The sequence below is a fragment of the Anguilla rostrata genome, chromosome 1 (assembly GCF_018555375.3).
Source record: "Anguilla rostrata isolate EN2019 chromosome 1, ASM1855537v3, whole genome shotgun sequence".
NCBI lineage: Eukaryota > Metazoa > Chordata > Actinopteri > Anguilliformes > Anguillidae > Anguilla > Anguilla rostrata.
In genome coordinates, this window is record NC_057933.1 from 16,880,806 (window position 1) to 16,908,159 (window position 27,354).

The 27,354-nt window shown below is 42.4% G+C and overlaps 1 protein-coding gene across 7 annotated transcripts; it reads right to left on the reverse strand.

Moving 5' to 3' along the window:
- LOC135250060 (serine/threonine-protein kinase PAK 6) lies at nucleotides 1-26,702 on the reverse strand. 7 transcript variants are annotated; one of them, XM_064325921.1, is made up of 10 exons: nucleotides 26,518-26,702; nucleotides 16,473-16,724; nucleotides 12,482-12,709; nucleotides 7,521-8,150; nucleotides 6,309-6,830; nucleotides 6,078-6,211; nucleotides 3,545-3,671; nucleotides 2,993-3,118; nucleotides 1,992-2,126; nucleotides 1-1,527 (listed from the first exon to the last, which is right to left on the reverse strand). In XM_064325921.1, the coding sequence occupies exons 3-10, from the start codon at nucleotides 12,683-12,685 to the stop codon at nucleotides 1,360-1,362; spliced, it is 2,046 nt and encodes a 681-aa protein (XP_064181991.1). In that variant the 5' UTR covers nucleotides 12,686-12,709; nucleotides 16,473-16,724; nucleotides 26,518-26,702; the 3' UTR covers nucleotides 1-1,359. The 7 variants fall into 7 exon arrangements, with proteins under 7 accessions (XP_064181991.1, XP_064181980.1, XP_064182002.1 ...); XM_064325910.1 differs by lacking the exon at nucleotides 26,518-26,702 and adding an exon at nucleotides 23,311-23,703; XM_064325932.1 differs by lacking the exon at nucleotides 26,518-26,702 and adding an exon at nucleotides 22,968-23,078.
- Between the last annotated feature and the right edge of the window lie 652 nt (nucleotides 26,703-27,354).

Below are 27,354 nucleotides of genomic sequence, written 5' to 3' on the forward strand. Positions count from 1 at the left end.
TTTGTGGTTGTTGCAGAAGGCCCAATGTGTAGGCTATTATTTATTGGTTCTACAAAATTAAAATATGAATTCTCTTCCATGAAAGACCTACAGGTACAAACACAATAATATTGTCACCCTGTAAGAATACAAAGACAAAATGTACATTTTTATACTCAGCTGGTGGAGGTCCTTTAGCATCACACGCTAAGCCTGTGTGCTTTATCTATGCAAACAATTGCAAATAAAAAATGCAGTCATACATATTTTCAGTAGGAACACTCATTCTTAAAGGGGACTATAATAGGTGCCACAGTACATCGCGTGGGACGATAGGAATTAGCAGTAACAAATTACCTAAATACAGAAACAAACTGAAAAGGTCTGTGACATTTATTTTCAATATACAGTAGGTAACTGCAAGTTCCAACTTGTAATTTTTCAATATGTGCATCAATTGTTTCTCAGTTATGGCAGAAGTGGACTGTACATAGTAAATCCTTTAGGCTGAGGCTCACTCTTTCACAATTTCACATCACACATTTCATAAACACCTTTCAGAAAAGCAGGTGGATTCATTTAATTATAAATCTTAACATATAATAAATATGAAAATAAATGTTCACCCTTTAATTTCCATTGAATCATTAAAAACATTACATCCCTCATCTTTTAAATGTAAACCAATTGCCATTATGTGGATGATTTCATAGATGTATTAACCGTACTGATTAGGGTTCTATAACTTTACAAGCATTCAGCATGGGCTCAGATGTGCCTCCATTTTGGGCATGATAGTGCCCGCGTTTAAAGTGCCACTGCAGAGAGTTGACACAAGTCTGGCCAGTATTCAGTCAGATTATGAATACGAAAGTATCAAACATCACCACCGATCATGCACGGGAATACTTCTGAATTCCAGCTCATTCTCAAACGCCTGCTATCCAAGTTCTGTGTGGGCCCTCAGTCATAGACGGCGCACCCAACACGCTTTTGTGTAACATGGATTCTGAGATCTTTAGCTTTTATCTGTACTAGTATCCATACTAGGGTTAGTCCATATTGAGCAATGAAGGATCCAGTATGTGGAGACAAGATATACATGGCACATGATTTCAACACTTTTTGGATTTAATGTAAGGAACTACTGTTGTTAACATGCAGTAGTTGCATTGTGCCCACAAGTGTGCACATGTTGATAAAGTGCTTAAGTTTTCTCCAGTCCTGTCACGTCTCAGAAACAGCTCTCCCTTCAAGCGTCATGGGACAGAGTGGACATGGTGCTGCCTAGGTCAGCCCTGGGACGCTTGTGGTGACCCACACTGGGTTCAATTTCAGGGCCCTGCCAGAGGCAGACTGAAATAGGGACAGCCTCCAGCATCAGCACCGGGACATGCGCTTGCGGTACTGCTCCACCAGGGGCACCAAACACTGTGGGGACCCACTCTGAAGGAGGAAGGGGTGCTCAAGCAGGTCAGTGGCACTGGCTCGCTCTATTGGGTCTCGCGTCAACATGCGGTCCAGGAAGTCCTTCAGCATGGGAGAGATCTATGGAGGTAAGGAACAAACAGTAAAAATACTCATTATTTACTGTGTGACCCAGCAGAAAAATATCAAGGCACAGCAAATAAGGAAATCACACTGTTTGCATGTCCAACAATAAGTGCAAGGTCAAGCACAAAAAACTAAACCAATGCAAGCATAATAAAAAAAAACAAGTATGGTGTTTAAATGCTCTCAGTGGATACATTATGAAATAAATAAATAAATAAAAATAGCCCAGCAATGCCCACGAAGGTCAAAATGTTGTTCTGTTGTAAATACTGGAACTAACTAGGAAGCATTTCAGTAGTATGTGGGTGTCTGTTTTCCTTCAAAACTAGAAAGAGGGGGAACAGACACTTGTGCCTGCTTGTGCGACATCGTGTATGGCTTTCCCACTTCTAATTGTGTGTGCGTAGGATTGCATTTGTGTGTGTGTGTGTGCGTGTGTGTGTGTGTGTGTGTGTCACCTTGTGTGTGTTCCGAGCTGTGGGTGCAGGCTCATCTCTCAGTCTCTTCATGGCTGCCACTGGGGCCTCGCTGAAATACGGTGGCTCTCCGTCCACCATCTCCACCACCATGATGCCCAGAGACCACACGTCCACCTGTCCACACAAGCACAGGGCACAGCTTTACATCCACATTCGAATGCATCAATTCTACAACAACAACAACCAACACAAAAACAGCTCAAATCATTGCTTTTTGGACAAATAATTAAATAATATTATATCAGTATTTGGTTTGCGCATGGTAATAATGTCATTGTTTTAGGAAAGTGAGCAAAAGGTAAGACCTGCATCATTGCATTTTTTCAATATTCCATTGAAAAAACATGTCTCATTTCTAATTTTGTTTTAGTTTAATTTCAGCTATACAAGTCTTATTTTCACTACACTAAACAAAGAAATCATCGTGCACTGATTCATCATGCTTTTATTGGCTCTACTTTGTATTTCTGCATTCGCTCTAATGAAAAGCGCTAGCTAGCTGAAACCGGTTTCTTCATCAACAGCAGGACGAGTCAGGGTCTCAGCTTATGAGACGCAGTTGAAAAAGTTCAATTGTGCATGTAAGTACTTGATGCATATCAGAAAAAAGCCCACATATTTTCAACCAGATTTCTAGTATCGTGCGGGCACATTCCTCACCACAGAACCATCTGGAAAGAGAATTAGAGAGCAGATAGCATGGTGGTGCTTTCGCTATCTGATCCTTTCCTCTCAAAACAGCTTGTAAAAAGTATACATTCACCCGGAGGGGGCTGAGATGCAGGATGCTGGCAGCTAAGGACAGTTTATGTGGTTGTAAAACAACCCTGACAGCTCGGACAGGGGAGAAAATGAGTCAATAAGTCAGGTATCAACCATAATGATTGGTTTTGTGTGGAAATGTGTTACCTTGCGGTCCTGTTACAAATACAAAACAAGGAAAGGGCTTGTAAGCGGCACTTCAGCCTCTTGATTCTTACCTCGGTGCTGTAGGGTGTTTTGGAGATCACTTCAGGAGCCATCCAATATGGTGTTCCCACTAATGACTTCCTCTTGGGGATGTCTTTACTGATCTGAGCACAGAAGCCAAAGTCTGACAGCTTGATCTGAATGGGACAGGATAGGAGATTAATAATGAAATCTACAACCATTCCCCTCTTACAAGTCCTGCTGTAAATGACATTTTATTTCTTTCACCCAAATAACTCATCACGCATATGGTTTCTGCGTTATCTGAATGGCAGCTGTAATGACAAATGTCTACAGAAAGTTTTAGGAACAAGCCAAAAATATTTTCATGGTTATTTAAAGGTTGAAACCTATGACTTATATTTGATTTTACATTCATTAATAAGGCTATGAACATCATATCAGTGAAAAGACTTATATTTGCTGTTTTGCTCAGAGGTTTATGTGTGTGTGTGTGCGTGTATGCATGTGTGCACTGGTTAAGATCCCTTAAAGTACTAGAGAATCATTTGTTGTCTGTGGGGAACACAGGTGCATGTTGGGAGATGCTGCAGGGGGCGTACCCTTCCATCCAGGGTAAGCAAGATGGAGTCGCTTTTGATGTCCCTGTGGATGACGCCCTGGGAGTGGAGGTAAGCCAGGGCCTGCAGCACAGCCTCACACACTGTGGCTATCTGCTCTTCGTTCAACCTGAGGAAGACAGGCCCACGAGATTAGTCTCCTTCCCTGTAGCCCCCGCAGTGTCCACCTGTTATTATCACAGTGGTCTCCAACCCTGGTCCTGGAGAGCTACAGGATCTGCTGGTTTTCATAGTGACTCTGCACTTCATGAATCAATTAGAGCAGTTGATTACACAGTTATCTCAACTCACCTGGTGTCTTGGGTCTCAATTGGGTGCTGATTTTAAGGTGAAAACAAACGCCAGCAGACCCTGTGGCTCTCCAGGACCAGGGATGGAGACCACTGTATTATCATATCAAAGCTGCAGTGTTCACAATTCAGTTTCCAGTTGAAACATTTATTTAAAAAAAAACAATTAGTTTATCTAATAATGGGGAGAGTCTCAGAGGAACGTTAACATGGATGGAAGTTTTTAAATGCTATAAAAAGCATTTTTTTGAGCCAGTGGTTCTCACTCCTGGTCCTGGAGACCCGCAGGGTCTGCTGGTTTTTGCTGCTACTCAGCACTTGAGTAGCACAACAATTGATCAGTTGAAGCAGTTGATTACACAGTTAACTTAGGTCAGTTGATCTGACCGTTGATCTTAAGGAACAATAAAAACCAACAGATCTCTGGCTCTCCAGGACAAGGATTGAGTATCACTGCAGTAAAAAGAAAAATGCAACCACATAAAGCAGGGGTGCCCAATCTTATCTGAAAAGGGCTGGTTGGGTGCAGGTTTTTGATTTAGCCCAGCACTAAGACACCTGATTCTACTTGAAGTCTTGTTTAAAGATCATGATTAGTAAATCACTTAATTGAATCATGAATTTTTTTAATTAAATTTTTTTTGGGCAAGTTAAATGTTACATAACTGCTCTTATTTTTTATGTGGGAATTTCCCACTGCTTCTGCCAAAATCTATCATGCCCCTGCACAACATTTAAAAAATACTGCGGTAAGTCCATGGTAGTAAGTAATCAAACAAAATTTACCACAGGATTGTCGTTTGTAAACATCACCGTCAATCATCATCTGTGCTTAATTAGTGGCAATTACTTTATCAACTTAGATTTTTGAGGTGGTCCAAATGGGATCATTAAAGTTTAAAAAAGGGCTTGACAAAGAGGCTATTGTGACCTCTAGCTGTTGGTGGACTGAAGTACCATGTGAGAAAACAAGGGGAGATGAACTGGTGGCCCAAAACACCCACCTGAACATAAATCCCACATGAACGCCTCAAAACATTGCCAATGTGAGGTTATAAAAACTGGAAAAAGAAAGTTTTGGAATCTTGCTGCCTTGAAACCTACCTTCCTTTTTCTGTGCAGCGGGGTCGCCAAAAACCTCTTAGAAGCAAATAACAAATATTGTATATGATGGCTGGTAACTGGATCTGAACTATTCTGAACAACCTGTCTTCTATATTTATGAGATAAATGAATTCAGTTCCCTGGTCTCTTGATAGCTGACACTTCAACACTTGCCTTATTGTCTCATAGGAAATCTAGTTTTCATTTTGGAAATTAAGATTAAGATGAAAATATTGAGTGGACTTCAATATGTATTTCATTTGTATTTTATTTGATACAAAAACCGTTTCTCATGTATGGTGCTGAACCATATGGCAGCACATAGAAATTAATTTCTGCTGCTTAACTTAATTATCGACTTTGTAGATAAAATTTAAACATACTCAAATCCAATTAGATAATTAAATTACAGCCCGTTCCATAGGGAGAATAAGATTTCTTATGCTCCAGTGGGATAGAAAGGATTAAGAGAAAGAAATATAATACTTTTGCTGCAGCCTTGCACTTACATCTTTTCGATAGTATGCCAGTTGAGGTGGTTCAGTCAACGTTACACTACCCTCTAGTGGTCTAAAGGAAGTACTGAAACTGGTCAGGGCACTTCTACTTTGTCTTGTTTTTCTCCTCTCTTTAATGATGAAAAAAGACACAGTGATAACCACACTGCATACCTAAGACACCTGTAGTTAAGTATAGTTTTACATTTCTCACTTGGACGTGATATAGTAAATCATTGCAGAGCTTGTTAAACAGACCTGCCTCCTCATGTTTTACCCTGTAGGGAAGTAATCTCTCCATTGCATTTGCCTCGCATGGTAATGTGAGGCAAAGGACCACATTCCTCCTCAAATCTGCGAATGACTAACGGCATTGGTTCAACTATTTTTTTTTTCTTTCATTGATATTTTTGCCATTTTATCTTTTTTTTGGCTGAACCGCAACTGCGGGGCCAGTCCTACAAACGTGAATGTCTGTGACTGACTGAGTCACTCAGTGAGTTACAAGTTACACCATTGGTCGGCCGAGTTATGAAGTTACACCATTGGTCGGCTGGATCATGTGTGTTAGGTCCAGCCATATACTAAGTTTTTACCTGGTCTTGTTTCCCAATTACATCATACCTGGTTTCAGACACAATGTTGGTTAGAGCTCCTCCCTGCAGGTACTCCATTATTACCCAGAGTTCTTCCTCCACGAGAGCGCTCTTATACATTTCCACCACATTCTTGTGCTGGTAGTCCCTCATTATGACGACCTGTAAGAATGCGAAACAGAACGGATAACGTTAGGCCGGCTATACGTTCTTTCCACGGCTCACTGGGGAGTGGTAATGGTGAAGGGGGACATCACACCTCATTAAAAAGGAGCTCTCGACGCTGTTGCTTCCGGAGATCCATCATCTTCACCGCTACCTGCCGGCCGCTGTGCTTCTCCCGCGCGATGCACACCACGCCCGTCGAGCCCTCCCCGATTTTCACAAAGTTCTCCAGGTACATGCGCGGGTCCCCCTTGTCCACCACCATCTGCAGAGCGGCTTTGAACTGATCGTGGGTCACCTTAAGGGGGTCCGGGGGGGGCCTGGGGGAGGGGTGCTGCGGGGGCCTGAAGGACGGGGAGCAGGTGCCGGGGGGGCTGGTGGCGAGGGAGCCCGTGGGGGAGGGCCGAGGCTGGGATGGGCTGTCCTGCACAGGAGGGCCGGGTTTAGAGCTCAGAAATGGGTCAGGGCCGTTCTGCCGCTTGCTGGTGTTGGGAGACAGTCCGATGGTGTAGCTGGAGGAGGGCCGCACTGTTCTGTGAGTCTTGCCGCCACTCACAAGTGGACTACTGGTGCCGTTGGGTAGGAAGCCAGGCTGGTGCCTTAGAACAGAGTCAGCCTGCGCCATGAAATAGGGAAGAAAGCATTCTGTACAGTTCCAATGTGATGGCCTCATGAGCCAGACAAGTCGACATGCTACCATTTAATTCACCTGCATCGTGTGGCCAATCTAATTATCGAATAATAAGTGCCTGCGTTTACTTATTTTTGGTGCACCTTGAAGAACTGCCGAAACATTGCAGCTTAATATTTCCTAGCATAGTACAAATGATAATTCACTAATCATATTTTATTGCACTGCAAAACTATCAGCATTTAGAGTGCTGCCATTGACAGTAGGGACCACTTAATTATAAGCGCTCAATATTAGATTTGGGAAGAACATTTACTGTACGTTTACATTTCCCCCACATCTTCCTCATTTGACATTATCTATAGCTGATCCCAGTCCAGATTATTATCTCTTTGTTTGACATGTCCGTAGTCATTTGCTTTCCTTTCACCTTTAATCTTACGCAGCTGACAGCGTTTAAATCTCATTTTATATCTCACACTTTCTGTAACTCATTAACAGAGCTGGAATTTTGCTAGCGTGCGCAAAAGCAGTGTCCCACTCTTGACAGCAGTGGTTAACGCTCATGCCATTCTGGCAAATGTTATATTGAGCTCCTTAACTAAATCAGTGAGTCAGTGTCCCACTGCCAAAATGAAAGACACACGGGCGATAAATCAATGGAGGGATTGTCACCTTCAGGTCGTAGGAGGAGTAGGGCCTGCCAGGGCTGTTCTGGATCAGGAGCCGGTCGTGCACGCGAAGCTCTGGGGTCAGGCTTCCCATGTCGCCGTGGGGCTGCGCTCCCGGGGTGTAGAAACAGGAGACCGGCCTCTGATTGGGCGGGACAGTCCTGGGGCCCCGGTCTCTCCTCGTCACGAGCCTGTCCGTGGGGCTGCCCGCCTCGCCATGCGCGTAGGGCCGCGGGCTGGGCGCGGCCCCGTTGCCAGGCAGGGGCGCGGTTGTATCCAGGGAGCTGACGCTCACCTCGTAGGAGGACTTGGCCCGGGGCAGGGCCCCGTTAGGCTGCAGGGCGCCGCCCTTCTTCGCGCTCGAGCGGGGGCTGCCGCACTCGCTCCTAACATTGCGCGTCCTGTCCCGCCAGGACTGCTCGCCCCCCTGGCCGTCCTCCTTGGCCAGGTCCTCGTACTGGTACGATTCGCCCTCCTTCTCCTCCCCCAGGCGCCCCAGCGACTGCGCTCGCTTCCGCGCTGAGGGGCTGCTCTTCCGCAGGGAGTTGGAGCTCGTCACCGAGAGGCGGCTCAGGTCCGAGATCACCGCCGAGATGTAGTCCCCGTGTCCGATGAAGCTCCCGCGTACGATGGTCTGGAAAGGAAGTATCTCGGTGTCTCTAAATCACGCTAACCCTCCGCAGTATTAACACAGTATTTGGGTGCGCACTCTAAATCATTGATTTCAGTGAATATTAATGTCCTGGTATTGGATCATTTTTTTGGTTTTCTGTGCAGCATGGCCTAAAAATAAAACACTGGCAGGCTATGATTAATCTGCACATAAATGGCTGCCCTTCTGAGATGAGAGCTACGTACACGCACTTGCTTGCTAAGAGGAGTTTTTTTTTGTTCAAATCTGCAGTTTTATTTCATCAAAGGAAATTTTAAACATCTTGAGTGTATATTCAATGTATATGGATAACTGTATTGTACAAAAAAGATTACATTCGGCCAACTTCATTGTTTTTTATGTAACATTCCAGACACATACCCTTTATTTGTTCACAGAGTACATCTGTTGGCGCTCCTGTTGTGAACATCAATCAAAATTGCAAATTGTCCTGATAAATCATACTGTCCCTACACTGACTTAATTAAAGTAAGATGTTACATTGATCACATTCCTGGACAAATATATGACAAACACATACTAAAACACTTACTGAAGTTTCCTTGGGTACGAGCATGACAGTATATGTCTTCAATACATGACAGTCTGTTCTTTATTCCAGAGGAGCCATAAATAAATAGGTTATCTCTGCACAACCACCTTTCTAATGTAGTAGCTGTTGAAATGCAGCACTACCATGACCGTATAGATGGATTGTACTGCCAATCATTAACATTTGGTTATTTTCATTTTGTTTTTCAAATGAATATTTTGGCAGTACTGAAGGCTAATCCTGGATCAGGTGTTGGGAGCAGAAACTGCGCAGAGACATCAGTACTGTTCATTCAGCAAGTTCAGAAAAGTTACTAAATCAAAACAAAATAGGAAGGAAAGTTGTTGAACTCTCTGTTGTTTAAATATCACTACAGTCTTGGAGATTTTTAAAATGTCACAAAAGTGCATTTCTTTCATGCATGATTATGAGTACTTCTGCTACTACTACTACTACTACTACTACTACTAATAATAATAATAATAATTATTATTATTATTATTATTATTATTATTCTTATTTAAACTTATTATCTCAAACTGCTTTACAGGGATTGAGGATTGAGTACAATATCACATCTATATATATGAAGTAAGCAATAACCCATGATGAGGTGATCATCAGGAAATAATAACCGACACAGAGGTGAAGAACCCTCCAATGCCAAGTTTTTAAAAAAGTCATCTTTTGTCTATTTATACAGCGGTTCTGTGTACAGCAGTTCCAGTTAGTATTATGCCATAAACATCAAGGGGGTCTTGATTTGGCTCTGTGCTCCACAGTTTTAGATTTGTAGTCAAACATATAGAAATTACAACACTTTTTATACACAGTCTCCCCATTTCAGGGCACCATAATGTATGGGACAAATAACTTTGCAGGTGTTTCTGATCAGTCGGGTGTGTTCTCTTGTGTCCTTGTGCAATTATAAGAGAGCTTTAAGTAACTAGCCTAGATTCTAGGCTTTTCATTGCCTTAGGAGTCTGTGGCACTTGTCAACAGAGAACCACAGCCGTACCACTGTAAGTCAAGGAAGCCATTATGAGGTTCAGACTTTCTTTGGTATTACCATATACAATTATGTATATGCAGAGCAGTAAGTACTTTAACCTCAGATGAAACAACAAACTGTCTCTTAGCTTTTTTTATAAGATATATATCTTAGTAGTTCACCTACAGCGCGTCGTTTTCAGAACCTTTCAGTAAAAATCCTGCGGTCTCAGAAAGGATTCCATTTACAGCCCAGAAGGGAATAGACTCTATTAGACTGTGGCGAGCAGGCTCTAAGAGTGAACATGCGTCATGCAAAGAACTATATAACTGTAACTGTACATAAATTATTTCTGAGTTACAGGATCACTGTTCACACTGAGCTTGTTATTACTCTATTTGCAGTATAGTTTTGCTAGTTCTGCATTACTGTAAAAGTTTTTGAGGTGTCAAAAAACAAAACAATTCCCAGTGGCTCTTCAGCCTAACGTGTAACATTGACTATTCACTTTCTGTCAATGTTTGTTTTCTTGAGAGGCAATATTTGATTAATTTATCCTCAGGCAAGTGTCAATTTAATCAATTTTCTCCTTTCTTCGGATGCTTTGAAGAAAGTTAATTAAGTCTATTTTAAAATATGAATCAGGTAACTGTTGTTTAGCATGCTGGCTTCATTTATGCATTGCTTATTTTTTCCGTACTTACTTATTTGTTCTGACAACAAAGTTTGTTCCTACATAACATACATGACCTACATACACTTTCACATCTTGTGTAAACAGCTATAACCAACTTAGTCATTCTTATATTGCTTAATACACATTGGGTAAATGACACAATCTCTTTCACAAACAAAGCAAATAGATTCTAAATGGGCTTGGTTTATATGAACTGAATGTGAATTTTACAGTCAGCATTTCTGAGTGAATGGACAAATGCTAACCTATATTTTTAGGACAGTTATTGCTTTTCCTTAAATACATTTAGGCGAACTGTTTGATTCAAATGTATTTTTCTGTATTAAGAGCAAATTTATTTATTGCAAAAAAATTATGCTGAAAAGAAACTTCCTCTTATGAAGGCTACCATTTGTAACTTTTGGCTTGGACTTGGATGTTACGGCTGTTTTGGTATTGATAAAGCAACTTCATGTAACAATTCAAAACATATTTCCTTGTATTCAAATTGCCCCTTTAAGGAAATAAAAGTATTCTGTTCTAATGTGCATTTTACTTCTTTAATATGTGATAAGGTGACATAAGACCTCACATTATCACAATCTTTAATGTGATTCAGAATCAGAGTATTCAAACTCAATTTCTGGAGGGGGGCAGTGTCTGCTGGTATTTGTTGTTTCCTTTCAAACCAGCAGTCATTTAAGGCCTTGAGAACAAGGTGAGCAGATTTGTTAGTCAATCAATGACCTACATGATTGCTTTACAGTGCCCTTGCAGAATCTGTTGTAATTATTCTGAATGAAGATTTCCCTGAAATAAAGAAACCTGCCCTTTCAAGTTTGTACTTCCTTTGTCATTGTAGCTGATAAAGTTTGCCTTATCAACTTTCACGTGCCATTGTTTTACACAGAACATTTACACTGTTTTCACAGCCAGATAAACCCGGAAGATCATATTTAAACCCTGATATTGACTGTGGTTGAGGAGCTGCAGAGGTGGAAAGTCCAGGGGTCAGAAAGTAAAAGCCCTGCCATGTGTTTCTTTCACCCATGAACTCAGCCAGCTGATTTCACTAATTACTTCTACCTCTTGGCTGAAGAATTCTGCCATTTAGCAAATCCAGGTAATTAGAACAAAATACTGGGGAGGACTTCTACTTTCTGAACCTGGATTCTCCACCTCTGGGGAAGCTGAGAATATCAACCCAGTATGTGGATCTCATAACTGTCTACCACAGTAATTAAAATGGTTAACAAAAAGATGGAATGTATATTTTTGTAATATATGAGGAAGTCCTGAGATTTGCAGTCTTTATTGCCCACTGGCATTTACACTGCTGATCCACTGCTGTACCTGCAATTTTTCTCCCCGATTCTGACAACTAGAAGAAGGCACCATGGATTATTATTAATTGCCTGCATGGAGTAATAAATCTTGCATGCCTCCTGGGATTCACGGCGTACAGTGAATGTACACAGGAGGGTCGTTATTCCAGCATCGGGATAGATAGAAAAGCAACGTGGAAGCAGGGGAAAAGTGTGTTGTTTGCAGCACCGCTACCTGGGTGTTCAATCTCCTGAAAGAAAGGAGAATGCCACTGCTCCAGAGGAATGTATTAAACATAGTGGCCCTGTTTCTTCAAAGGCTCTCTACATATATGTTGTGTCTGAGCTCAATGTACTGAATACGGAACTTTCTTGATGTGTCACGGGGAAAGATATTGGAGCAAGGTGCTCAAAGGGGTGACAAAATTGATGAATAATGAGAACTGCCTATAGTTTATATTGTATGTATGGAATTAGTATTCATGTGTATTATGCTAAGAGTTTGTTTGTGTGTATTTACTGAGTTTAGAACAAACGTCGCAACACAATACAAATCTCCTCTAAAGTAATGCAACAGAGAAAAAGACAAATGGCTATGGCTATGTCAGCACAAGAAAAGCACATGAAATGCTTCAACTTTTGCCTTCTGGCAGTGCAGAGAGGTTTTTTTCATGCATTTGCGTTTGCATTTGCATGAGTTTACAGTGTCTAAATACTACGAGCTATCACATCCCATTGCAAAGTAGGTGCGCCCAAACTGTGGCCTACCTTCTTTGGCTTGAGCTCCACATCTGTAATCCTGGAGGGGTCCACCACGGGCCTGGGCCTCCGCAGGGTCTCGATGAGGCTCTGCCATTGCGGAGGAAGGCCCACGAAGCAACCCCGCTTGACGTCGAAGGAGGTGTGAACCCGGTGTTCGAAGTTCCTTGGTGCCGAGATCTCAGGCCTCCTCTTCTTCTTCTTGCGGAACATCCTCAGGTACGACTGAACGGAAACCTGTTCGGGGCGAGAGGGCTTCACGTTAAGGCAAGAAAGAAACACTCGCTCACTCCGACTTGTGCAGTACGGAAGGACAGCGTGGAGATGGAGAAAGACGAGGTGCTGCAGCATGTCTGCTGGGGCCTCTGATTTTACCGTCGCCTGGATTTTAGTTAGATTGATGACCTGGATTCCCCCCCAGGTGAAGCATACCAACTGACACTTTCATCAGAACCTCAAGTCAAAAACCATATTTCTGTCATCTATGACAGTGATTTTTTTCTTTTTCTTTTGTCAATTATCATTCAAGCAAAGAGTTGGTTTCCAGGGTAAATTTTTTTATATTTTTCATGAGCAATTTAAAGGCTAATCAAAACAACAACAACAAAAAAACGAAGTAAGAAAAGGCTTTTACTTTTTTTACATTAGCAATGTAGTCTCAAGCTGACCCCACTGTCTGTCTTATCTTTCAGTTATCTGATGACTTTTGCTCAGGGGGCAAAGGGGGATGGGTTTTTGTAACCAATGAAGGCTATCTGGCCAATTAAGACATATTCATTCTCTGTGCCCTTTTACTCTTGAGCACACTGCAAGGCTCCAGTCAAGGCCTAGGGCTTTTTGTTGCATTAGCAGGAGAAAGGATCAAAAAATGGTTGCCCACCATGACCTCAAATGTATGTTAATGAAAGAGAATGCACTCCCCAGACTTCCAGGGAGATAAATAGAGTCAATAAATTTAAGCCACCCAGGTGGCTAGCCACCTAGGTGATTAGCCAGACAAGGGAGCAGTTGAAAACATGTTTGGGACACTTAATATGAACCATTCATTTTTATTCAGCAAGCAGACAAGCCAGTTCTCAGCTGAACTGAACAACTTGCGGTGTGCTATTTCTGCATCTGACAAGACATAGTCAGGGTTGTCTTTAGATATTGTCAAGCTGAATGAACTATTTAGCAGTAGTGATACTGATGATGCTATCCAGGTCACTCACAGCTCACACAGTACATAAAGTATAAAGTCCTATTACTCATAACTGCATGAATAATATTTCCCCACAGTCATCTCGTGACTCATTTACATTCTGATCATATGGTCAGAAAACATCTTGGTGAGATCTTTGAAGCAAACACGGCATGATTTCCCGACACTGTTTTTATATAATCAGATTTTCTATAGAATAGCACCAGGGTGCATAATACAAATTAAGATATTATATAATATGCGTTTCTCCAGGTGCCGTTAGCAGATTAGTGATATGCTTCACAGTATGTACATAGCTCCTTTTTTAAATGCCTTTTTTCAAGTGACCTGAACTAAGCTGTATAAATTATTAATGCGTGACATCACTTCTTCCTTTGCCCCTTTCTCTGTCATGCAGGAAGTCTCTGCTCTGCCCCATGATAAGCAGCAACGACCCTTGTAACAGGAAATATCAGCGACTAAATACACCAACAGTCCTTTCTTCACCAAATCTCCTAAGGAGAGAGGAGAGGAGCCCATGGTCATGCTCAAGGAAATTCATTTTTTGGCAGGGGAGAAAAACAGCAAGGAATTATGTGTCCTGTCCACGGATAATTTGATCACATGTCTGGTATACTTAGTGTGGCATAAGCTTATCATTCTCTGCTTTTCCTATAAACATAATGCAGAGCTGGAAAGACAGCTAATTTCATCTGACAGGGACATTGTGCCATGGGGGTTGGGGTGGAGGTGGGATGACATGCCAAAGAACAGAAACAGTGACTAGGTTACACTGACTAAGCAAAACAAGACAGGGACCTTGTTTTTTTTTGAAACATTAAAGGTTTTGTTTTTAACTGCACTTACTATGAGCCACATACCTTAAAGAAATTGAAAAGCTATATCCATGGGTAAATATGCTTATGAAAAGTCCGAAGGGCATTTGTGTATAGAATGTACTGTACCACTGTAATGATATCCGCCTAGCCCAATGACAAAACTGTATCAAATTATTAAACTTTGTGCAAATATAGAACAGTAACAGCAGGTAATGTTGGTTTAAACATGAACATACCTATTATTATTTTCTGTTGCCAGAAATATTGTCATTGTCCATTGAGTTATTTTTAAAAATTATATTACCTCAGACAGCACATGAGGCCTTTCATTGTAAAACCTGGACTTGATTGGACAGCACTCACTTCTCCACAAATACATATATTTTCCACAAAAAACAGACAAAACTGTGGTTCCTATCTTTTTCTTGCAGGACAATATTGGTGTGCCCTGTTTTTTTTTTTTCTTCTTTCAGCTAAAGCTTAAGTGCTTTCATCCTTTCAGCCTAAACTGGCATGATTAGCCGTTCTGTGTATTTCAAATGGGAGAAACTCTGAGAGTGAACAGGTACAAGTGTGCATGTTAGCATTACAGATCCAAACAGTGACTCATACAGCTCACCTTTCCAGTACAAGCAGCCAGATCAATATTTGTCCAAGAATGAAATGTAAACTGAAACAGGAGATAGGTGTGATAAGAAGCTAAGAGCTGTTATCAGAAATAGGATGTCTTATGTCATGTATTGGTGTGGACTGCCATTATAATGCCTGTTGACACTTGTTTCCCTTCAAAATGTGCAAATTTGGAATTACTGTGAATCCCATTTCACTGTTTCACTGCAAAACACCGACATAGGCAGACCACTATTGACTGCTTGCTTTTACTTTTACTAGAAACACTTATTTTTATGTACACTTGCTACTGCCCTCAGCTTCTTATTTGAAACCACTCACTGCTGTTAAAACATTCTCTAAGGTTAAAATGTTGTGTCCTTTCTGTCCTATTTAGTACCAAACTACTTGTTCAGAAAATGTTCATAGTGGGAGATTTCCAGCACTAATAAAGACACATTTTGTCACCAGGCAACATGCAGTTAACACCACTAAAACACTTGAAACACTTTTAATAAGCTGAAAACTTGATAGCATTATTGATTTACAAGCTCTTATCGGTGGCATCTGTCCTCAACGCAACCTTACAGCAATCCCCTAAATGTATGAGTTTCTCAATTACAATAACATTTTTACACCATAAGAAAAATGTCAGCATTGATCTTCATCGACACCAGGTGTAATAAGTTTCTGGACACGTACTCTTAAACCACGGGGACCTGACCTCTTGCTGGCTTACTGGTCTCGAAGTTATCAAGAGGAATAAAATGAGTAAAAGGCTCAGCTATGAAGGACTTGCAAAACTTACGTTTGACAGAGAAAAATCATTCAGGGGTCACTTTGACAGGGTTTTTCTTCTGTTGTTTTTTTTCTTCTGTCCTGAATGTACTACCAAAAATAACCACTATCCTCACTCAAATGCCTCAAAAGAACTGCTTGCGTTCACACAAGCTTTAATCATTCTGAGCAAGGTAGGTAATTGCGTTCTTCAACAAGACAGGAAGCTCTGTCTTCTTGTGCGTCAAAATATTTTCCAGGACAGTTTGGCCTATTTTCCTTTTCAGGTGCGGTGTACAATTGAGGTGCATCTTTTGCAGCAGCCGGCCAAAAAATGGTCAAAAAATGACATTTTTGCTATCACGCTCTCCAAGCAAAATGACACGTGAGAGAGGTGTTTACCATCTAACTCAGAGGCACTGTCTGGGCCAGGGCTTGCTAAATGTAAATCCAGGACAATCCATAATTCCCGGACGTGGCAAAAAAAGTGGTGCAACACAGCTCAAGCAATTCCTCTACAAGTTGGGTCCTGCGCAGGTCCCTGGAACAGGCGAGCCCAAAGGAAGCACATCCCGGAATCCGCGCGCAGTCTTACCTGTCCCCGCCCGGCCTCGCGCAGAGACCGCCAGCCTTTCCCAGCCCCTCGCGCCTAGCAGCTGTCTCAGTCGAGCGGAACCTGAAGAGGCGGGCGAGCGAGAGGGCGGGCGGACGAGAAGGAATTGGCTTGTTTGTGCCTCTTGCTGTGTTCCACCGCTCTCTCGTAGGGAAAGAGGCAGAGTTTGAAATCTGGGCGTGGTGTGGGACCGAGAGACGAAAGCTGGGATTTGCTGAGAGGCGACTCTCCGAGCTGCAAGAGGAAAAGAAATAATAAGGCTTGTTTGCCCTGATTTACCTCCTTATTTAGGTAACATGTCTTAGGGATTATAAGGGTTGAAGTTTTTCAATCCATTTGAGGGAACATTGGTTTGCGAGACTGGGTTGACTATTAGCTCATCTGGCGGCTGATATCCTTCACTCAAGTTGAGGATTAAAGAAGTGCCAGTGCCAGTATAGTTGGCCTTTATGGGGTGGACAAATCTGAATAAATCGAACAGATACAAAGCCAAATCATTTGATATGTCTAAAGCAACTGTTTGGTACCATGTTAAGAAGCAACAATGCACTGGAGAGCTGAGCAAAAGCAGATAAACTGATAGACCAAGGAAGATCACTGTACTGGATGACCAAAGAATGTCTTCAATTCTGAAGAAAACCCCCTTTTCAACTGTTGAACAGATCAAGAACGCTCTCCAAGATGGAGGCATCAATGTGTCAAATAAAGAGAAGACTACACCAGCATAACCTCAGAGGGTTCACTGCAAAATGCAAACCACTGGTAAGCCTCAATAACAGAATGGCCAAGTTAGAGTATGCAAAAAAGAACATTTAAAATACTATAACATTCTGGAACAAACTCTCATGGAACAATTAACCTGTATCAAAGTGATGGAGAAAAGTGTGATGACAGATCCAAAATAATTTGGAATCCAACTGAACATTTTTGCTGAAACCAGGACTGAAGGCTAAATGAGATGGATGCATTACAGGCCTGGCAGAACATCACCAGGGACGATACACAGCATCTGGTAATGTCTATGGGGTGCAGACTTCAGACAGACATCGAATGCAAAGTATTCAGATCCAAGTACTAAATAAGGAAAATTTATTTAAGATTATGCCAATTTATCCAATAACATTTAGTCCCCTAAAATGAAGGGGCGGGGGGGGGGGGAGGGGGCGCTTGAACCTTATATTCATTGTTTCATTTTGAATCCAATGTGCTGGAGTACAGAGTTAAAATAACTTGTGTCACTGTCCAAATACTTACTTATCAATGCAGACTTCTATTCTGTGTATGGTCACAACTTTGGTTAGTTAGGATATATAGTTTATTAAACAGGAAAAATTCAGCATGGGTTCATTTGGATTCAAATGAATGGAATATAAATGAAGAGTATAAACTGGAATAATGAATGTGGACTGTTGACTTTTATTTGATGAAAATTAAGTTGAAACATGCACCCAAACTGAACTTTCCACGATAAAGAGTGACATTGAGACAGTTTTTGAGATAGATTATATCTTGCCAGTACAGCATTCACAGCAGGGATTAAACTATGTAAGCATTTTAACCTTGAGTTAAATCCATTCCAGCACAATTTATCAATGCAAATCTTGCAACATTGCTGTGCATTTGCAGCTATATGGATGTTTTTTATGCATCAGATTTTATATTGAGTCAAAGCCTTCTGTGGGAAATGAAATCAATTATCAATTGAGTTAGACAAAAAAACACCTCTTACTTTCTGGTTGCAAAATACTTTTCATACAATCCTGACTTGCTAAATGAGCTGTCTGTGACACAGCATTTTTACGAAAGTCCACTTTGGTTATATCAATAATCACAAAAGGCCATTCAGCATAAACTGAAATATTACAGAAAATTGGATATCTATAGCTAGGAACTGTACCAGTTGGCCTCATGTGAACTGGATTTAAACAAAAAAATGGTCCTGTATACGTCTCAGAGTGCCTTTTTTTGCTAAAATTGAATGTTATTAACCTTCAATTACAGTCAGCTGAGAAACACTGTGAAGCCCCGTACTGTGCAACTGTCATTAAAAATGTATATTCTAGCAGAGACCTTAACGTCACACCTACCTAACTGGTTCATACAATGCTTCTTCTTTTCCTGGAGCGTCCCTCTGTGACAAAGACTATGTATCAGCTTCCACGGGCAGAGTAGCACAGGTATATCCTTTCTGCCCCAGATCTGGCGTGAATAGTGTTCAGTGTGCCTCCTGTTCAGGTGCCTCTGCCTCAGAGAATAAGGAGCCGAAAGCCCCAAAAATTGGCCTTACTCACTCACAATCACGAGAATTTTGCTCAAGATGGTTCTTCGTGAGATTCATTCTTTGTCTTTTTTTTTTTACTTGAGAAGCATCTTAATGATGATATGTTCTGTTACTTTCAATCAAACCTTTACTTTATATTTGTATTGTATTCTAGCTCGCCAAAATAAAAGTCCCCCAGGTAAGGCTTAACACAACAAAAAAAGGATAACTTCACATGGCTTAAATGGGCAGGCATGCTACTTGATTTCTCATTTTCCCTTTGTTAACAGTTGACAGCATGGAGAGGTGTACTCAGAAATAGAATAGGCTGGAGAGTTGGGGGGAAGCATGCTGTCAGTATTGTTAACTGCCACTGATTGCCTTAACCTGAGCTGCACACCATTCTGCTGTTCTCACAAACTGAGTCATTTTTCTCTACCAGGAGACAGAGTGTAATTTGTACTTCACATTCAGATTCCTTTCAGACTACAAGCAAGATGAGCTGCTTGTACCAGCTTAATAAGGTGGATTCCATCAAGGGATTTCCAAAGACTTGACCAGGTTAAGTTCTCTGTGAAGTGCAGTCTGATAGTGAATCCTGACCATTCTGGCACTAAACATGGCAGTCAATCCAATGGGGCATATCATTGCCAATGGAGGTAGGGTCTCAGTTGGCAGGCTACTCCACACGTCCTCACTGAAGCACTGCACTCCAATTGAACTAGTTGTGTGAGCAGTAGTCTTCCAGGGCAATAACTGTACTGGCTGAAGCTTGGCTGGTGGAATGCTGTGTGGAGGGGAGTGATGGCTAGGGTACACACTTTTGGGCAGGACCCACATGTTAGTCTTTTCTAAATTGGAATATCACAGTGACAGAAGAGGTCTAGGAACATGGCTAGGAATCATTCATTCCAAAATTGACCAGTAAAAATAGGACGTAAAAAGTTGTTAAAAAGACGGATTGTACACAATGACATACTGTCTGACAGCAAACACTCATCTTCCTTCCAGACTGCCACACACTGTGTTGCAGTCAGACAGCAAACATTCAGGCTGCAGCACGGGAGTGTGGCACAGATTGTGTTCACCCTAGGTAATGAGACAGAATATGGATGACTCTCCAGAACTTAACAGGAATAAAACCAGCTGAGTAAACGTTCCGCCAACTATGAAGAGTCACGTTAAGACTTGTTCATCAAGGCCTAATATATACAGGACACGTTGACACTGACATGTAGAAAACATCCCACATTCAATCACCAGCTGTCCGTAGCTATCCTTTGATTATGAATCACCAATACCGAAATTCTCTCACAAAGTTACTGTTTACGTCTCTATTTTATGGGTGCCCTCTCCATTTTACCCCCCAAAAACTTCTGACAATATATTACTGAATGCTTATTTTAGACAACCAGCAGTAAAGTCCAGTTCTTTCCTGCACTCACTTTAATTAAAGATGCTCCTGGCCTGCAACAGTCCCTTAAACAATTTTACTCCCTGTAGATAAGGACGTATCATCAGGCTGTGGTAGTAAGACAGGCCAAATAGGCTCTCAGGGGCTTAATTTATTGATGTGGTGTGCTTCCCTTTCGAGACTTAGAGTACAGTGTTCCCCCATGAAAGCAGTGATTCATTTTCTGAACCCTTTCTCTGCTCACTTTTCCAGCTGGACAAAGTGACAACAGCTTCCCTCGACCTCGAATGCATCTTCCGATTGTGCCCCGCATTGTTAGCTATTTTCACCTGGCTCACTCCTCCTCCTTCCTTCCCATCTCCCTTTGGCTTTCCCCCACACAAAGGGCCACGCTTCATAGGGGTTTTTCAGACTCCCTGCCCAAATTTTGGGCAGTTTAGCACGCGCAGTTTGCCGTTACCCGGCCAATGGGCTGAGTAAGCTCTTTATGCTCTTTGTGACGGACGGGATTGTGCGCCGCTGTCCGTCCCTGCGCGTCTGCACAATGGCGCGTTGTGAGGCTCCTTTCATCAACACCTGTGCGATCCACCCCGGCCCCCATCTGCCACGGCACAGATGCGCTCCTGAAAGGGCCCGGTCGTTTGTCATTACCGTGGCAGAGAATCAGCGCGAAAGGGCTGCGGAGGAAAGCCATGCGTCTTTGAAGGCGCGGAGGTAGAGACCGATAGCAGCGGTCCATGAAGCTCCACGAGCCTGCCCGTCACTCTTCATCTACGCTCTCCCCGTCACTGCTATCCTACTTTTCATCACTTTGATGGGAGAGTAAAAGTAAAATGTTTTACCCCTTCATTTAAGCCAATCCACAAGAATCAAGGTGAAACTAAACAAGCATGTGCACTGAAAAAAACATTTTTTCTTCAATTCATTGCACCTATATTTTTTAGGTTTTCTCAACTGAAAATTTTTAGGTTCACGAATGAAAAAAAAATTAGGTGTAAGAAATTTCAGCAAAATTTTTGGTCTATCCAATGAAACATTTTTTCAGTGTGGCTTGAGCATCAACTTTAGAAATACAAAATGGTGGAAATATGACAAGCAAATTTTTCCCCCCGAATCAGCATCCATAAGGATGCCTAGTGGGTTTGATGCGAATGATGTCGTGGGGTTAACTGCACTGATCAGATCTCGCTGTTCATTTCACCATATGGAACTGGATTTTGTTTTCTTTAACCGGCTAATTTGATTTACGACACAAATCCGACATTGTTACTGATGTAACCTAGCATCATCCCTCGACCCTGCAGCCCTGAGTCTGAGCAGGGAATCCGTTTCCTGAAAATCTGTTGCTACGTTTATCTCCTAAAGTGAGCGGCGCCCGGAGGTAGAGCAGCTGCAGATCTACACAGCCACCCATACGTCTGCTGGATGGGGATTAAAACGTACACGCTGGCCTAATTGAACTCCTCTCTCCCACAGGTGCAGACACACAGACATTGTCTACTGGGTCAGACAGGGTCATACCACTCTTGGTATGTCTGCTCAAGAAGTAACAGCAAGTTCCATAATTTCTGGAATTTCAACCATGGCAGCAATTGAAGGAGCAGAAGTGCTCATCTTCTAATTCAAATACTCATTTCACAAATGGTTTTAAAGGATTTTTTTAAGACAGCAGTAAACTGAGTACATTTTTTTTTGTAGTTTTCTGAAAGAAAGAGCAAAATGCACTTGCTAGTTGCACCACGTTGTGAATAGTGCCGCTCCATCAGGAGGCTGGGAAAGAATAACGGCCACTTTCTCAGCAAGTTTTTGTCTGCTCTTTTAACAGTCTTAACCCATTTTGCATGCATGCAAGACAGCTACAAACACAAAGGTACCTGAATGACAAGAAGCACGCAAGCCATCAATCACGTGGATGGGAATAGCTCAGGAAAAGAGACATTTTACTGCAAGTGAATATATATATATTTTTTCATGGTTTTCACTAAGACAGTATATGTATCAAATTCATTTGAACAATTTTTACAATTCTTTCATTAATTCACAATTATGGACACCCATCAAATTTATACATGTTATAAAGGGTAATAATGAAATAAATAGCTTTTATGGATTGTAAGTAAGTAAATGCACGGTTTCCTATGCTTTGCTACAATCTCTTTCTAGCAGTACAACTGAGAAGCCTGCAGAATATACAACCCAAAAAGAGACAAGAACCCAACAAATTCTGAACATTGCAATACTTTGTTTTAGGCAATATAGTAACACAACCTCAACATTAATGCAGCCCTAAACTAGTGATAATATTGAATATTTGCTGGGAAATGGCTGCTCCTTTCTCCTGTAATTCCAGTCTACCATCAGGTCACAAATGAATTTTTCATCACTTGCCCGTGTTAATCTTTGCCAATGAACAGTGAGTCCTGACAGCGCGGCAAAGCCAGACCAACATGTGCCTGCTTGAAGAGCAGGGAAGAATCAGGCTTGTTTTCAGCAGAAAAATCCAACACCCTCAAACTCAATTCAGTTACCTCTTTTGCCACCGCAGCACCAACCCACAGCAGCTGGATCCTTCTGGCACAATTCAGTCTTGTGCGTCTTCTGACAAGACCGTACCCTTCACCTGAATGGAACCCGACTGCACAGCACACAGTTGTGGAAGATGATGACCGACCAGCAGCGCCAATAAACCCACAGTTTCTCAGCGCACGGAGGAGGCGCAAACTACTCTAATCCGCGTTTCAATTAAAAAAAGAAAGAAGGATCATTCAAACACAAAAAAGGGCGGCAGTCCCAACTTTCTCACCTCGCTGTGGATATGCGCCTTCCAGAAAAGGTATAGAGAGGAGCAGGGAGGCAGAATAGAAGATAAGGAGGCAGAGCAGCTTCCTCTGAGGCATAACCTTTCAGAATGAAGCCTCTCCTCTATTCCCCTCATTACCACCTGGGCTCACTGCATTCTGCTGCTTGAGCTCTCTCCTCCTCTACCGCCGCTGCTGCTGCCGCTTCACCTCGCTCTTTGTCAATGAAGCTCAGCCTCTCTGCCTTTTCTCTCCCTCATCCCCCCCCCCCTTCTCCTCCCTGCCTCCCGGAGAAGGCGAAGAGGGACTCCGGCTGTATAAATTAATGAAAAACGCAGGCCCCCTTACCTTGCCGTTCGGAGAAGAGAGGAGCCTGTCCTCCGGGAGGAGGCTTGTGAGTGAGCGCGCGCGCGCACGCACACAGACGCGCGGGCACGCGCGCACACACACACGCACACACACACATGCAGAGTCGAGGTGGGCTGGCTCTTAAGCGACAGCACACTGCAGGCTGCCGCTTGCCTGGGAAAGCCTAATGCATTCCTCCCTGCAGGCAGAAAGACACGCTGCCAGCTCAAAGACTCTTTGTTGGCGATGACTCATCCCCGGTGCCGTGGCTAACTTCTTCTACGTGTGGCCGTACCTGCTCCCGGGGACTTTCAAAATAGGTAACACCACAGGGAAGGGAGACATCCAGAGTGAAAGAGGTCTGCAGCCCGAATGAGCGCTCTCTCTCTCTCTCTCTCTTCCTCTCAACCCCCTCCCCCGCCTTCCTAATGTGTGTTTTTGCAGCGCGCTAAACGATAGCAGCGTGTGCATCTGCTAAGACCGGTTTCCAGTGACGGAAGGTAAAGGAGAACACAGGACACCACCTGGGATACCATTCAGCCTCCTAGGCCACCCCCCCACCCTCTCTTTCAGACAGTCTCCCATGTGACTGGGTCATATGAGACGGCTAATTGCAGGTGCAGCGCAGTCGCTATCTGCTCACCTTCTGCATTATCTATGCTGTGTGGTGGTCAAGGGCGAGAGGGCACGCTGACGGTTCTGCCCAGTATGGGGCCTTTGTTGCGCAGTCAAGTGAAATTACAGCTTTTCGCACGTTCGAGTCACATTGTTCTCAAAGCAAGGTCCTCTAAATACAGTAACTCGTGCAAGGGCTGATTATATTGTCAGTACGGTTTTTAACGACGTGTTAGGTCATGTCTAATATTCTGTGAACATTTCAAACAGTGTGTTTCTTTTGAGGTTGTGTCCATTTTCATCTCTCATTATGATTGAGATGATTAATAGGTTTTCAGTAGAAAATATCTTTAGTTAGGATCAGGAATTTTGCCATGAGGCTGAATTACAGCGTTCCTCATTTACTTTTTTTGTACCTGCCTCACCAATGCTCACACATTAATGCTCCTGTAAATAAAATTTAGAAAAAGTATTTGCTTTTTCGGACATCCACTTAAAAATTTAAATGAAAACTTTAAAATTTATATGTGCTTACAAACATGCAGGGCTCATTGATATTTGATTGTCTGCCTCAACCATCCCTTTGTAAAGATGGCTTGGTTGAATTTTATTGGGGGCTATGCATAGTCTTGCAAATATATGAACTAACCTCTCACATTATCAGTGATTACTGACTCACTCCTGTACTGTAGAGAACTGAAGCATGTCAGGAAGCTTGGAGAGCCCCAAGACCGCATACTAACTGACACAAATCAGATCCACGGAGGTGGATGTAGCATTAAAACGGCGAAAAAACGGAAGACTCACCAGTGATTGAAAGTGTGACTAATGAGATTGCGTGGAATGTGGTGTAAGGGTGTTCAAGATTAAAGCCTCCCACATAAGATGTGCAGCGCTACGGATTGGGCTGTCTTTCCTAACAACAAAAAAATGGAGTTTAAGCCTGCCTGGGACCAATTTGAACATCTCACAGCTGTTGGATATGACCCCTCCCCCAGCTATGCCATTTGTTATTGTTGGTATTTATTGTCTTCACACAGCCCGTGCATTCCCTCTGCTGCCCCCAGTATGCAACGCTACTTTCTGTGGTCTTCCTGGGTGGGCAGTCAAGGAAACGATGCCCCCCTACCAACAAAACACCTCTTCAAACACACTCCTCTAATTTCAGGGTAAGCCTATCACACCATCACAGGAATCCACAGCTACCAGCACAAGTGCCAGCACTGCTTGTACAGAACATTCCATCAGTAAGAGTTTTTTCTGCTTTCAAAAAAATAAATGAGTAAAAAAACATTTTTATGAATCAACAATGGAGATATGCAAATATTGGAAGATCAATGCACATAGATCACATAGATAAAATATTATTGGCAAGATAATGGTCAGCAATTGTTGCTAACAATGCTTTCTTAAATGCAGAGGTCGCTTGTTAATTAGGGCTTTTGTTATACAAGAGGGGTCATTTGACATGACTGCCTGATGAATACCTAGTCACTCCTCACATGAACTGCGAGCAATCACTTACAAATTTAGGTAAAACATCCATGATTTCTTTCACCTTCTTTAAGTGTCCTTAAAATGAACTGCCTCAATCATGATGCAACTGCAGCATTTCAATCCATTCTGCAGACCAAAGCAATCTCAGTGTGACAAGAAGCCGGGGTTTAAATAAATAGATTTTCAGGAATGTGCATTGACTTTGTTATGGCATAAATTGTCACAGACCCTGGATGATGTTGACAACAAAAAGCGGGTTGTCTCTTTTGCCAAAAATGTATGGCCATAAATTATTAATATTGTGATGGAACAATTTGACAGAATCCGGCGAGAAGCGTTCATCAGTAAATGTCCAGGCCTTCTTCGGGTGAAGTAAGGAATAAAAACTTGAGGTTTTCTCACACAATAATGTTAAAGCAGGGCTGGCTTATAATATGGGTAGTTTTCCTTAAGGCCGTTTTCAGTTTCTTTTACATCCAGACTATTGTAGCTACTGCTAACGGAACTCTTACATCAGAGGCATCGGTCTGTCCACGATTCTCTGATTAGATGAAACAGTTTCACCCCTCAAGCCCCTTTTGAAGAGCAAGACAACAGTCATACCTCCCCCCGTTGTGCAATTACTTGTACAAATCCAGAAACAGCAGGTATAAGTCCAGACAGGTAGGCAGCTGCTGACTAATGCAGGAGACGGCAAAGAGATACGTGAATATGTGCGACTCGTAAAACATGAGTAATGACACCTGATGTTTGTGACACACCTAGTCTTATAAAAACGTCCCTACAAAGGAAATCTAAAACCTCACGATACTCAGTGAAGAGGTCTAGCCACACATTCCTCTACCTCCACCTTTGGGAGAAACATGCAACGCTGCTGTCTGAATCAGCTGCCCGTCCCTCTTCCCTCTAGGCTGCGAAATGAAACTAGTTCTCAGCAAAAGGTTGCAAGCAGTCTGCTCATGAGGACAAGGTAAGCTGTTCATTTATTACGCCAGTTAAATTACAAGAACTGGTCACCTAACAGCTATTTGACCACAAGCTTTTTCCCACAGCGTCCTTTCAAAGCCTTGCCTTGTTTGAAGAGACTTCACTTACCAGTTAAATGGCATCCAGATTCAAGTCCAATTAAAAGTGAGTCCAGCTTCTCCAGGGCTAATCAGAACTTATTCCCCCTGCAGACCTGTTGACTCCAGCAGTCACACTGCTGCTCTGCCTCCACAGGGGCGACAGCATGGTTGCTCCTGCCTGAGGAGCAGCTCAGCAGGTTCCCCTGAGATAAATGACAAGGCAACTTTTCACTTGCAAATGAGTTACCCCACCTCTCTACTGTTCATTAATAATTAACTCAGTCGTCTGAAAGCCAGTACATCTCGTCACCTGTTGCTTACTCCTCCAAAGAGATACAATCTGCTGCCAGAACTAAGCCATTTTCTCAACTGGCCATATGTAAATGCATGTGATCAACATTGATGCAATTATATTTTTTGTTGTTGCAACAGTCCCCTCCCTGCATTTTACAGTACTCACTCACAGTAACTGGATATTAATCTATAGCAGTGCTAGCCAACCCAGTTCCTGAAGATCTACAGTCCTGTAGGTTTTCACTCCAACCCAAACAAAGCACCTCATTGAACAGCTAGAGATCTTGTTGAACTGCTAAGTAGTAAAATAAGGTGTGCCAAATTATGGTTGAAATGAAAACCTAGAGGACGGCAGATCTCCAGGAACAGGGTTGGTTACCACTGATCTAGAGTAAGAAGGCTGTGCAATACAATTGAGTGGAGTCAAAAATGGACTTATCCACTCATATGAAAAAGTTGAATGCAAATGAAAAAATAAGCTGTTGAGTGTTGTACCCCAATCCCCCTTGTGACACAGTGAAAGTTCGTTTTCTGCTTTACACCAAACCAAATTAATTGTGAAGTCTCACTC

Bases quoted from the DNA above. Each gene is read 5' to 3' on its own strand.
- LOC135250060 (XM_064325900.1), bottom strand. From the start codon at position 23,099: ATGAGGGGAATAGAGGAGAGGCTTCATTCTGAAAGGTTATGCCTCAGA. The intron at 6,212-6,308 runs GTGTGATGTCCC...GCATTCTTACAG, and splicing joins GAGAGCTCCTTTTTAATGAG to GTCGTCATAATGAGGGACTA. The intron at 3,672-6,077 runs GTATGATGTAAT...TGTCTTCCTCAG, and splicing joins AACATTGTGTCTGAAACCAG to GTTGAACGAAGAGCAGATAG.